At 34.9% G+C, this 14,014-nt stretch overlaps 1 protein-coding gene across 2 annotated transcripts in view; it reads left to right on the forward strand.

Annotated features, from left to right (window-relative positions):
* KANSL1L (KAT8 regulatory NSL complex subunit 1 like) overlaps nucleotides 1–14,014 on the forward strand; it is a 137,906-nt gene that overhangs the window by 34,799 nt on the left and 89,093 nt on the right. For both annotated transcript variants that reach the window (XM_039249978.1, XM_039249979.1), the window contains exon 3: nucleotides 6,363–6,504. In XM_039249978.1, the coding sequence (XP_039105909.1) occupies nucleotides 6,363–6,504 (142 nt within the window). The remainder of the gene's footprint in view (nucleotides 1–6,362; nucleotides 6,505–14,014) is intronic.

Genomic DNA, 14,014 nt, shown 5'->3' on the forward strand with positions numbered 1-14,014 from the left:
TCTATCATCCTTTGTGTCTATATCTGCAGTGAATGTTGGAGAATGTACCCTTAAGTGGAGGTTGTATTGCATTCTCACTTTGCTGCTGCTTTTGGTGCAGGTTTGGGTTTCCAAGGTAGAGGATGTTAGGTTTGCGGTATTTTATGCTACTAGAATTCCTTTAAAAATGTGGATTTCCATTCTGTTTGCCTCTTGTCAGTTAAATGTGAAAATATCACAGCCAAAGATTTCATTTGTTCCTAGTTGTTGAGCTATAGACTAATTAATTTACTAGTTATTTTCCTAAGACCATCCAACTGTCTCTCAATTCAATGACTGCTACCTTGAGGTCACCTGAAACAGTACATTTAGGTAGGAATTAATCTAATTTTTGCTCCTAGGTTCATTCTCATTGTGTGGCTTAGAATTCTTTTTTTTTTTTTTTTAATTTTTTAATGTTTTATTTATTTCTAGGAGAGAGAGAGAAAGAGACAGTGTGAGCAGGGGAGGGTCAGAGAGAGAGGGAGTCACAGACTCTGAAACAGGCTCCAGGCTCTGAGCCGGCAGCCAGCACAGAGCCCAACGTGGGGCTCGAACCCACGAACCGCGAGACCATGACCTAAGCGAAAGTCGGACGCCTAACCGACTAAGCCACCCAGGCGCCCCGTGTGGCTTAGAATTCTTAAGAGAGATTCTTGAAACATATTTTTTTTTTTTTTGCTAGTTGTTGAAAAGCAGCTAGTAGACTTTTGTATTTCTTTAAGGCCCTATATTATGGATTAGTTAAAATTCCACTTATTTCCTTTTTTTGTATGTCCCTAGTTGTCAATATTTGATGTTATGAAAGGGTTTTTAAAACATAGTTAAATATACCATTGTCTTTCCCATTTGCCAGGTTGCCTTTTTGGTTTTGTTGATGGTTTCCTTTGTTATGCAAAAGTTTTCAGTTTGGTATAGTATGAACACTCTATATATGCTTTTGTCACCTTTGCCTGAGGAGACATATCCAGAAAAGTGTTAAGATCAGTAACCAAGAGATGTTTTCTCTTAGGAGTTTTATGAATTCCAGTCTTACATTTAGGTTTTTTGAATTCATTTTGAGTTTCTTTGTGTGTATGGTATAAGAAAATGGCTGTCTAGTTTCCTCGATACCATTTATTGAAAAGACTATCTTTTACCAATTGTATAGTCTTGCCTCTGTTGTCAGAGATTAATTGATCATATAAGCGTGGGTTTATTTATGGACTCTATTTTGTTTTGTTGATCCATATGTTTTTGTGCCAGAACCATACTGTTTTGCTCTCTATTGCTTTGTAGTATAGCTTGAAATCTGGTATTGTAATCCTCTAGCCTTGTTCTTGGTTTTCAGGATTACCCATTTCCTATTTTTATGAACAGTTTTATTGGAACACCATCACACCCATTCATTTTTGGCTGCACATATGCTATAATGGCAGAGTTGAGTAGTTATTAAAGAGACCACATGGCCTACAAAGACTAAAATATTTACTGTCTGTCTCCTTATAGGAAATGTTTGCCAAACCGTGATCTAAAGGAATCAAATTCCAGGGAAAGATAAGCTCTTCCTGGGTGAGCAAACACCAGTATAGAAGTTTACCCTAATTTAATATATTTTTCCCAGGATAAACCTTATTTTTCTTAGGATTGGCGCTTTTCACAATTGGATCTTCTTTTTTGATTTTTTATCATAGTTTTTATCATTGTTATCAGTAAGCTAACAAAATCTTTATGTTAAAACAGAAGTAACATAAGTCTCTCTTTTAATCTTCGTATTGTAAGATGTAATATTAGAAAGCTCTGTCTTATTCTGAGAACTACACTTCAAGGTCAGAACAGGTATGTAAGTTCATGATGTCAACAAGAAGTTAGTATCAAGAGAAATTGTACTCAAAACCACTTGATCTAAGTAGCTTGCATTTATTTTATTCAGCAAGTTAAGTGGTGACTGCAAATAAGCAAGGTTGGGGACTGACGGACTGGGCTACCTTCCTGGGGACTGACTAGCTTCACTCACTCCTCTGGCGGTCTCCACTCACAGATGTCTTTGCCCTGATTGTCACTGGAAGTAGGAGCCCCACCTTATAATCAGCATGTGGTGGTCTGTGATTTGTTCAACTCAGTGCAGGGAGTCAGTGTTCTTAGTGGTCTGGCAGGACAGGTTTATATGCTGATTGGGAAGAGTAGACACTTGGTATGCACATATTCTTCCTGGGTTTTCTTGCAGCAGCTGTGTTTTCACTACTTACGTCCTAAGTTTTAGCTGTTAAATCATTGGTCGTATAAGTTGTTTACATAAGACATGTCTTGATTTTGAGATATAACACGTGTTAATCTTCTTTGAGTGAAATAGCCATGTGCTTATCTGTAACATGTTTACAACCATAATTACTTTTTAGACAGAAATGTTTTTAAACAAGGGAACATTTTTGGTGGTAAAGCTTGTTTGCCATTTTTAACCATAGCAAATAGATTTTATTCAGTCCTATTAAAATAGAGGATGAGGTATCTATTTCCATAATGTGCATCTAAACCCATGGATCTCTGTATTATTTCAATGTGGTTATATGTGATCAGTCATCACATAAGCTGATAATCTCATACTTAATTCTAGTTCACTTGAAATTTGCCATAAATCGTATCCCCCATTTTGACTACTGGCATAAGCTTTTGGATAAATTATTGTGTTTTTTTCTATAGAACTTGATTGACTTTCAAAAAAAAGGATAAGTTATCTTTTACAGAAAATTCATTTCACATATTACAAATCCCAGGAGTATTCAGTTTACTTAAACTTGATCTGATATTACTATTTTTTATGTGTTTGTATAATTTAATATAGTGTCTGAACATGAACATAATTTTTTAATGTTTATTTTTGAAAGAGAGAGAGAGCATTCAAAAGTTGGAGGGGCAGAGAGAGAGGGGGACAGAACATCTGAAGAACATAATTTTTATAAACAATTTCACTATCAGAATGTTTTTACTGAAAGTACAGTAACATGAATTCCATATATATATATTTTTTCTTTTTTAGCTAATCATGAGTTTGACAACCAAGCAAAATTGTGTGTTATAAGGAAATTTCCAACTGGAACTAAATTTAATGAAGGATTGTCTTTGAGTTCCCCATGCTTATTCCCAAACCATACTCTGCAAGTCCTTTCAACTTTAAAATGAACCTTGAACCCATCCTCCTATCTTCATCTCTTCTTTATCTTCCATTCCCTTCTTAGTTCATGCCATTTTCATTTTTTATTCAGTATTTTAGTCAGCATAAGCTCTAGAGTAACCTATGTGGGTGTGATCCTCCCACATCTTATAGCTATACTGTCTGCGATAGTGGATTTGAAGGTCGTCTGTTGGACTAGAAATGACTATATCACTTTTGCTCGCACCCCATTGGTCAAAACTAGTTACATGGCTCCAACCTAAGTGCAGTATTTGGAGATCACAGTTATCCATACCACACACAGATTACTACAGTTGCATCTAATTGATTTCTTTATGACCTCTCATACTCCACTATCATGCTTTCTCTACCTAGTAGCCAAAGTGCTTAGGGGAAAAAAATATTTGTTACTGCCTTGCTAATAACTTCCTTTTTTCATAAAATTCAACACTTTACAATTACCTGTACAATTGCTACATGCCATGGCCCTTGCTTTTCTCACTAATTTCGTGATTGGCAATTAGTTATTAAGTATTATCTATGAATAATAGATATTCATATCTATTTACATTTTTTACGTTTTAAGAGTTTTTATTTAAAGTTGTATATAAGATTGCTTTATTTCTGTATCTTCTCAATTGCTGCTTCTTTATAATTTGCCCTTTTTGTTTCCTACTTGGCGAGATTTGGCTTTATGTTCGAGGATTTTTTTTTTTTTTTGTGGTCTTTGTCCAGTTTTAGTGTAGTGATAACCACCTTGCTAGAATGATGTTCACATGGAAAGATATGCCATTTGCCTTCTCTCACTGTACTCACTCAATGTAGATGATGTATTTCTTCCTGTAAACCTGGACTACTTTGTCAATTTGCTGACCTTTGTAATATCCTCGCACAACCTATATACTTCGATATATAGGGGGTCGATCTCATGACCCAAGATCAAACATCACATGATCCTCCAACTGAACCAGCCAGGTGCCCCTCTATATTAATATTATATTGAGTAGACATTCTTTTATTATTTTCATAATTAGGAAAATATGATTTTAAAGGGTGTCATTTACAGAAGCAAAATAATGACTACAAACTTTATAAATAATCATACCAAGAGAATTCCTAGCTTATATGAAGTTCTCTTCAATCATATTGTATGCAGTTAGAATCTTAACAAAAATAGCTCATTAGGTACATTGATTTAATGTAAAATCCTGTTATAATGAAAATATTCTGTGTAGTAAAGTTATAATTGTATTGCTTCTCTGACAACAAATGATATATTTTTAAGTTATTTTTTGTTTTTAGTTTATTTATTTATTTTGAGAGAGACTGAGAGTGAGTGCGGGGGGCGGGGGGCAGAGGGAGAGGGAGAGAAAGAGTCCCAAGCAGACTCTGCGTTGTTCGCAAGGAACCCAGTGCCGGGCCCAAACTCATCAACTGTGAGATTATGACCTGAGCTGAAACCAATAGTTAGACACCTAACCAACTGAGCCATCTAGGTGCCCCTTTTTTAAAGTTTTTATTTAAATTCCAGTTAGTTTCCATACAGTGTAATATTAGTTTCAGATATACAGTTTAGTGATTTAGCACTTACATATAACATGCTCATCACAACAAAAAATCTCTTATTTATTTAATTTTATTTTTATTATTATTTTTAAATAATCTCCACACTCACCATGAGGCTCAAACTCACAACGCTGAGATCAAGAGTAGCATATTTTACCAACCAACCAAGCCAGCCAGGTGCCCCAACAAATGATCTTTATTAGAAATATTTACTCTGGTTAAAGTTTCTATGGAAGATATTCAATTCAATTAAGGTTAAGTATGTAAAAATTAATAAACTTTATTTTCTTAGAGCAGTTTTAGGTTCACAGCAAATTCGAGCAGAAAATATAGATAGTTCCCATATACACCCTGTCCCTACACTGATAGAACCTCCCCCAACTATCAATACACTACAAATAAGAGTAGTTCATTTGTAACAGTCTATGAACCTACATGAACAAATTGTTATCAGTTAATTCTCTACTTTATGTTAGGCTTCACTCTTAGTGTTGTACATTCTGTGAATTTTGACTGTAAATGTAATTGTTAAACAATTTTTCATAAAGTTTGTATTCTGCCATTATTATTGCTTTTCATTTATATCTTCAATTTCTGTCATGTTTTCCTTTGCAATCTGAAACTCCTAATTCTAAGTAATCGCAAATAATTGTTTTCTAGTTGGAATATTTTCATAAAGGTAATTAATTGTAATCACACAAACTATGGATTAGGTCATTGTCCTTGCTAAATGGTAGAGGAGCTAAGGTTCAACCTTTATTTTCAAATATGCCTGAAGGAAAGTCTTTATATAAATTCTTTTTTGAAAAATGCTTATATATTTATTTTTGAGAGCGAGAGGGAGTGAGGGAGGAGGAGAGAGAAAGGGAAGAGAGAATTCCAAGCAGAATCCACACTTCCAGCTTAGAGACTGATGCAGGACTCAAGCACAACCTGAGCCGAAACCAAGAGTTGGACGCTTAACTGACTGAGCCACCCAAGTGCCCCTTTTATATAAACTCTTTATTATCTTTGGTCTCTGGGAATCAGGTTTTAATATGTTAACCTTAATAAACATCTCAGGACCCATATATTTGATAGGCTTATTGGAAGGGCAAGCCAAAAATTGGTAATTTTTGACAATATATTTAAATTGAGTTTAGGTATTTAACTAACAGTGACTACTGTTTTAGCAAGTGGAAATTGAGTATAATAAAACTGAGTACTGTGGTTGGTTACATTTGTTACATAGATTTAGATCTAGCACAGTTCAAATGACTGTACTTCCAGTACTTCTGCTTACATATAAAAGCTTCATGTAAGTTTTTATGTGATGTTAGTATCATTCCTGTTTCCTTTCTTTTGCTGGCCCACTCTGATTTCAGCCCTTGTGCGTTAATGAAGTGTTAAGTAGCAGAAGAGATCATCTTATTACTGGATATGTAATAATAGAAGCAAGCATTTGTTGGGATAGAAAGATAAGGAAGTTAAAGCTTTTTCTTTGATAAGTTGATATGTGATTCTTGCATGTAATTAGATGTTTTATAAAGAAATTTGGGATTATATGACAGGAGTCAAGGAATTTATTTAGTCTGTTAAAATTTGATTGCCTTTGTGCGTTGACTAACAGTGTTTGTCTTATTCACAGTAACTGTAGTACTGAATGGAAGTGGCTTGTAGACAGAGCAAGAGTTGGCAGCCGATGGACATGGCTTCAAGCCCAGATCTCAGAGCTAGAATACAAAATCCAACAACTAACGGATGTTCACAGGCAGATTCGTGCCTCCAAGGTATTGCCTGTATTCTTGTATTTTAAAAATATTATTACTGTTTTAGTTTCTCATCTTTCAACACAAAGTAATTGTTACAAGGCTTTATAAAAATGCAGTTAATATTAACATTTTTGATATATCAGTTGCTATAAGGTGAAGCTATTACTATGCCTTTTTATTTATTGTGATGATTTCATCATACTTGAGCAGTTCAGCTACTTAGTGATACTTGTTCAGTTGAGGTACTTTTATAGTCCTTCCTGATCCCATTCTCTTTCCCCATGCCACTGTAGCCAATATTTTGACTCCAACATGTTTTGTAATTTATTATTTCTGTGTATGTTTTTATACTATTGGCACATAGATGTCTGTGTCTACAACTATTTATTTTTCCATGTTTAAAAAATTTTTAATTTACTTTTTAAGAATTTTGTTTATTTATGAGAGAGAGAGAGAGAAAGAACACGCGAGTGCACAAGCAGGGGAGGGTCAGAGAGAGAGGGAGACACAGAATCCGAAGCATGTTCCAGGCTCTGAGCTGTCAGCACAGAGACCAACACAGGGCTCCAACTCATGAACCACAAGATCATGACCTGAGCCTAAGTCAGACGCTTAACTGACTGAGCCACCCAGGCACCCCATATTTTTCCATTTTTAAAGTCTATATAAATGACATATAGGGGTGCCTTGGTGGCTTAGTCGGTTAAGCATCCGACTTTGGCTCAGGTCGTGATCTCACGGTTCGTGGGTTCGAGCCCCATATCAGGCTCTGTGCTGACGGTTAGCTCAGAGTCTGGAATCTGTTTCGGATTCTGTGTCTCTCTCTCTCTGACTCTCCCCTGCTCATGCAGTCTCTCTCTCTCTCTCTCAGAAATAAATAAAGCATTAAAAAAAATATTTTTAAAAATGATATATGTACTACAAACTCTTTTGTGATCTGCTTGTTTTTGCTCAGCACAAATTTTATACATTTTATAGATCCTGTATGTTATTTAATTGTATGAATGGCATGGACTTGTATGAATACAATGGAATGTTTTATCTCTTCTATTTTCTGTTGATAGACATACACATTATTTAGTTTTATGCCAGTAAAAACAATACTGTAATGACTATCTTCTATGTGGGGTGTGTGTGTGTGAACAAAAAAGGGTTCTTGGTATATGCCTAAAAGTGGAAATACTGGATCTTAGGCCTGGCAATCTTCAGCTTTCCTATACTTACTGATGTGATTGGATAATTAATTTTCCCAGTGACAGTGCATGAGACCTCCTGTTTCTTCACATTCTTGCCAACATTTGGTAATTTTTGACCTCTAAATTTTTCCAGTGTAATTAATATGAAATTTTATTACCGCATTAATCTAATTGTTCCTTAGTATAGAAAATTTGGCCTCAGTATAATTGACTATCAAATGTTTTTTGTCTAAGATTTAATTATTTTTTGTATTCACTTTTTTGGGGGGATGGGTGATAGAGGTGTGTGTTTGTGAATTATTTTTAAATTTTGGAGACTATTTGTGGTCAGTTATAAATATTACAAATTTTTCATGTTGTAGCATTTTTTTCATTATTTTAATTTATATAATAGAAAAGAATTCATGTTCTTTATGTGTTCATTATAGAATGTTTATTAAATTGACTTTATATATCTGCCATATCTTTATACCTCTAGATCTTTCCATTAATGATACATATTTGTTAAAATATTTCATTGTGAATTTTTCACTTTCGTCTGGTAATTGTTTTTGCTTCTTACATTTTGAAGTAATGCTGCTTGGTAGATACAGATTTTTGATAATTCTAGGTGTTTCTTTTTATAAACTATAAGTAGCTAGATTAAAAAATTGACTCTGGGAGTGCCTGAGTGGCTCAGTCGGTTAAGTGGCCAACTTTGCCTTAGTTCGTAATCTCATGGTTCATGAGTTTGGACCCAGAGTAGGGCTCTGTGCTGACATCTCAGAGCCTGAAGCCTGCTTCGGATTCTGTGTCTTCCTTTCTCTCTGCCCCTCCCCAGCTCACACTCAGACTGTCTGTCTCTCTCAAAAATAAATAAATCCTTAAAAAAATTAAAACCAAACCAAAACAAACTACTCTGATTGGCTTTTATTTTTTATTTACACTTATTCTCCTCTCTTTGTATTTAGGATTTTTTTTTTTTAAGTTTATTTACACTGAGAGAAAGAGAGCCCATGAGAGCATGTGTGCCAGGCGGGAAAGGGCAGAGAGAGAGGGGACAGAGAATCCTAAGCAGGCTCTGCACTGTCAGCTGTCAGCACGAGCCCTACTAAGGGCTTGAACCCACGAACTGGGAGATCCTGACCTAAACTGAAATCAAGAGTTGGGCTTTCAACTGACTTAGCTACCAAGGTTCAAGACACCTTGTGTCTTGTTTTTTTACCTCTCTTGTTGGATTGGTAGAATTTGCTTCATTCCTTTCTTTTCCGTCTGCTGGTTTAGAAGCTATTCAGTATAGTTTTATTCTTTGTCATTACTCTTAATTTTTAACATCCTTCTTTTTTTTTTTTTTAATATTTTTATTTCTAGGAGAGAGAGAGAGAGACAGCATGAGCAGGGGAGGGTCAGAGAGAGAGGGAGACACAGACTCTGAAATAGGCTCCAGGCTCTGAGCTGGCAGTCAGCACAGAGCCCAACGCGGGGCTTGAACCCACGAACCACGAGATCATGACCTAAGTGAAAGTCGGACGCTCAACTGACTAAGCCACCCAGGCACCCCTAACATCCTTCTTAACTATAAATAATCCTAACAATGACTAAAAGTTCTTGGTATACATATTTTCACTTAAAACGTAGATTCTAATGTATTATTTAACTACTCATTGCGTATATCTACTCCAATATAGTTGATTTTTTTACAGTCAGTAATTAATTATATTTCTAACTAATTTTATTAAAATATGCTTACTTTTCTTTTTGTTGTACCTATAAAGCTCATTTATAGATTAAGCTGCAGTAGCAAAGAAACTCAGAATATTGCAGCTTTATAAAGGTACATAACACTTCAAAAATGAGGGAGTGAATACAGGCTGATGGAACAGCTTGGTCTTTTCTATCTTGCTGCTCTGCTATCCTATAGAGTAATGTTTTTTTTTTCTTAATGTTCTTTTATTTATTTTTGAGAGAGAGAGAGAGAGCGAACGAGCATGAGCAGGGGAGGGTCAGAGAGAGAGAGAGAGGGAGATAGAGAATCTGAAACAAGCTCCAGGCTCTGAGCAAGCTATCAGCACAAAGCCCGACGCTGGGCTCGAACCCACGAACCATGAGATCATGATCTGAGCTGAAGTCGGACGCTTAACCAGCTGAGCCACCCAGGAGCCCTTTCTCTAAAGTAATGTTGACTGCACTGTTAAACAGGGCTGTGGTCATCTCCTCATTCTGGCCCTTGAGAAGTGAGAAGTAAGTTGGAGGTGACTTGGAAATTGCACTACTTTGTCTCACATTCATTGGCCTAGATTTAGGCACATGGCTGCAGCTAGACATATATAGCAGGGAAAGGTAAACAGCACATTGTTACAACAAGAAGTTGTAGGCATAGCTAAAAATCCAGTAGGAGTGGAGTTTTGTTTTAAAAAGAAGAGGAAATTTGATACAGATTGTTCTAGTCTCTGCTACATTACCTTTTCTCTCAGTTTACATTTTGCTGAGATACATTCTATGATGGTTTCTGTCTCAAAATGCCTTTATTTTACCCTCACTCTTCAATGATACTTTAGATTGATACAACATTCTTTTTTTTTTTAATATTTTTTTAAAATTTATTTCTAGGAGAGAGAGAGAGAGACAGCATGAGCAGGGGAGGATCAGAGAGAGAGGGAGATACAGACTCTGAAACAGGCTGCAGGCTCTGAGCTGGCAGTCAGCACAGAGCCCGACGCGGGGCCTGAACCCACGAACCGCGAGATCATGACCTAAGCGAAAGTCGGACGCTTAACCGACTAAGCCACCCAGGCGCCCCTAGATTGATACAAAATTCTAATTTAATGGTTCTTTTCCCTTAGCCCTTTAAAGATCCTATTTCATAGTTTTCTTTAATACTGATGAGCAGTCGATCTGGTAACTTAATTTTTTTTTAATTTGATGTTCTACATGTTTTTACTAATAGGTGCCTATTATGGATTTATTTTTATTTTGTTTATCTGTTCTCAGAAGACACATTTTTAGCAGTTCACTCAGTTTTGACAAATAGATAATTGTATAACCATCACCATTATCTCTCCCCCATTAGTTGTGGGAGAAAAATGCTTATTTTACAGAAAAGTTGGTAAAAATAAGCTTTCTCACACATTGACTTTAAAGTTCTATCAGATAACTCATGTTGAGATAATCCTGAAAGAGTTGGAAGTATGAGTTATTGGAAGAGTCAGGTTTATAAGAAGATACAGATTTGGAGTTATTTCAGTAGAAATGGCAGTTAAAGTTATTATATTGTATCAGTTTTTATTTTTTGTTTTTTTAAATTCTGTTTTAAATTATTTTTTAATGTTTATTTTTGAGAAAGAGAAAGAGAGAGAGAACAAGTGAGGGAGGGGGAGAGGGAGATGGGGGAAGAGGATCCAAAGCAGGCTCTGCGTTGACAGCAGAGAACCTGATGTGGGGCTTGAACCCAAGAACCATGAGAGCATGAGCTGAGCCAAAGTTGGATGCATAACAGACGGAGCCACCCAGGTGTACCTGTATCAATTTTTAAATAAAATTCATTCACCTCTCCATCCTGTCATTTGTTTCTGCCTGCTTTCTGCCTTAATTCTTTCCCATCTTTCCTTTCACATACACTTATTAGCATAGTGTGTGCATAAGGTATATAGTGGTGAACACAACCCACAGATTTCTTAAGTTTTTAGGGTTTAAGTCAAATGGGGGTGAAATTATGCAAATGATTACACAAATAAATGTTAATTCCAACCAGAGGAAATTTAACATGAGATTTTCCTAGCTTAAAGACATATTTTTCCCTCAAAATTAGAGGCTTTTGCTTGGAACCCAAAGTATATCTTCCCATTGAAGCAATAATATGAAGAGTTTTCATACAGTCCCATCAAGTAGTAATTAAATTAAATATTGCTAAATATCTTCTTTGTAACTTTGTTTTTATGGGAAACTGTATTCTACATAGTGAAATTGTGGACATAATGGAGATAATATTTAAGGTTGATGGTGATTAGTCTGAAAAGAAAAAGCTGAGAAGAAAAGGAATTAGAGTTCTTAACCACATGTTTACTCATGTGGTTAGCCCAACACTACCGGGGGTCTGCATGTAAATAAAGATTAGTAAGTTTTAGGTACTATAATGAGTTTATATTCTGGTAGAGGAGAGAGACCATATAAATATTTAATTGCAATATAAGGTAATATGTGCACTGATACAGTTTTTAATAAGGCATAAAAGTGCCATAGTGGGAATACATAAGTCTTATTTTAGGGGTTAGCAGGTCAGGGAAAACATCAGCAAAGAGGTGATGCCTCAGTATGGTTTTGGAGGATAAATAATAGTCTGCTTGAACCAATGGAACTGGAAAAAGGCATTCCTTAAAAGTTAGATGGCATAAGACAACATATGTTTTAGAATTTACAAAACAGAATGGTAATTCAAAGGAGCAGAAAGTATAAGTTGTGCAAGGATGGGAGAGGAAGCTAGGAATGAATGAATGAATATTATTTAATGACTTGTAGAATTTGTTGGTGATTGTCTATAGGAAGGTGGATAGGAGAATAGACATTAAACCCTTAAGCTTATTGGTTCTGTTTGTTGGATTTGAGAGAACTGTATTCAAGAATTGTTTCCTGGTGGAAGTCATTACGTTTCTTATTTTTAACTGTCTTCACTGAAGCCCTCAGTTATTTCCCACTTCTTTTAGATTACCAGATAATTTATCCTCTGATCATTTTCTTTAAAGGAGATAATATCACAAGCATTTTTACAGTAAATAGAGTTCTCAGAACAAGTCAAGTTTAAAACAATTTGGAAATTTCCAAGAAAGTGGATTCCTAGTAAAATTGATGAGTAAGTTTTATACTTGAATCTACATAGTGTGGTTCATATTTTATGACTTGAGAAGGGTATTTTAATATTCTCTGTGTTCTAAACGTCGCTATATTCTTTAAACATTTTTAAAAGTTTGATTATATCATCTATTGGGATAAATTATTTTTAGGAAAGAAATCTAAACTTCCCACTAATTATATTTTTCTTAGATCAGGCTAGATGTGTTTCTGGCCCTTTGTTTTCTTAAAGATCACATTATGTTTACTTTATGGAAAAGTTATTATAATATTTCTTTATTTTAATAGTTTCTTCTTACATTTTTTGGGAATTAATCAAGGTGTTTAGTTGCCTATTTATGTGTAGCATAGTGGAACTATTATTCTAAATAGAGAAAACCGCTCTTTCTTTGCTTCTCAGGCTTCTTGAGTTACTATAATTAAAAAATTGAGAAGCATGTGGTTAAGTTATCTTGAACGAACTTTCTATTTAACTTATCTTGAAAGTTAAAAAAAAACTTTCTTAGTTAAATTAGAGATAAGGGGAAGGGAAAGAGATCTAGAGATGTTCTTTTGTAAATATCCTGTTTAAATAAGTGCTAGTTGATAACACTGGTCAGGAAACACTGAGTAGATCTACTAGTAGATCTAAACATTTTAGGCCTTTAAGCTGTCATATCCCCCTTCTTTAACACACTTGGGTAGTCTAACTTTTGCTTAAAATCTTAGAAGAAAGCACGTGTTAGCAACATTCCTTCCTTGTTCTTCCAACACTTTGTCAACACATTACAACTTTCATCTTTCTCCTTACATATTTGCTTCAGCTTTCATTAAGATAGTTGCTTCTCATCACTTTCAGAAAAACATTAAAATAATTTTTCTTGATTGAGAAGCTGGTTATCCTGTATTAAATGTTTTCTCTTTTAGATTTTGTTTGTTACCTATATTTTAAATTGTAATTTTGTGTATTTAAAATTCTTCACTTAAAAATTTTAAAAAAACTTAGCCTGGTGACTTTATGTAAATACTCATGATGTTGTTGAAGCAATGGTTTTTTTCACTAAACCTAGGAGCTGGGTACAGAGCTCTTTAGTGTTCGTATTGGGAATAGTTGTCTTGTCTGGAGCAGTTGACTTGCTTTCACCTGATGCTAAAGTTTTTATGGGTCTCAGTTATTGCAATTCATCTTACTAAAACATTTTCATATTTTTATTATGTACCTTGTTTTCTCTATGGTTAGACTGTTCATTTCTGAAGTTTTTTTTTTTTAAATTCAGCTTTATTCAGGTATGATTGACAAATAAAATTTTAAGGTATTTAAGTGTACATCATGGTGACCCAACACACATGTATTCTTTTCTTGATTTTTAAGAACTGAAACTATATCTGTAATGTCTTCAAGGGATTTAATCTTCTTCCCTTTTTACTCTATTCTCAGCCATTGTGACAGCTTTGTCCAGGGCAACAGTTTAAGGGAAAAAAAAATAGGTTATGAACTTGATTACAGAGGTCTACCTGGTTGAATTTTT

Source organism: Hyaena hyaena, unplaced genomic scaffold (assembly GCF_003009895.1).
Source record: "Hyaena hyaena isolate Hyena2069 unplaced genomic scaffold, ASM300989v1 scaffold_353, whole genome shotgun sequence".
Classification (NCBI taxonomy): Eukaryota; Metazoa; Chordata; class Mammalia; order Carnivora; family Hyaenidae; genus Hyaena; species Hyaena hyaena.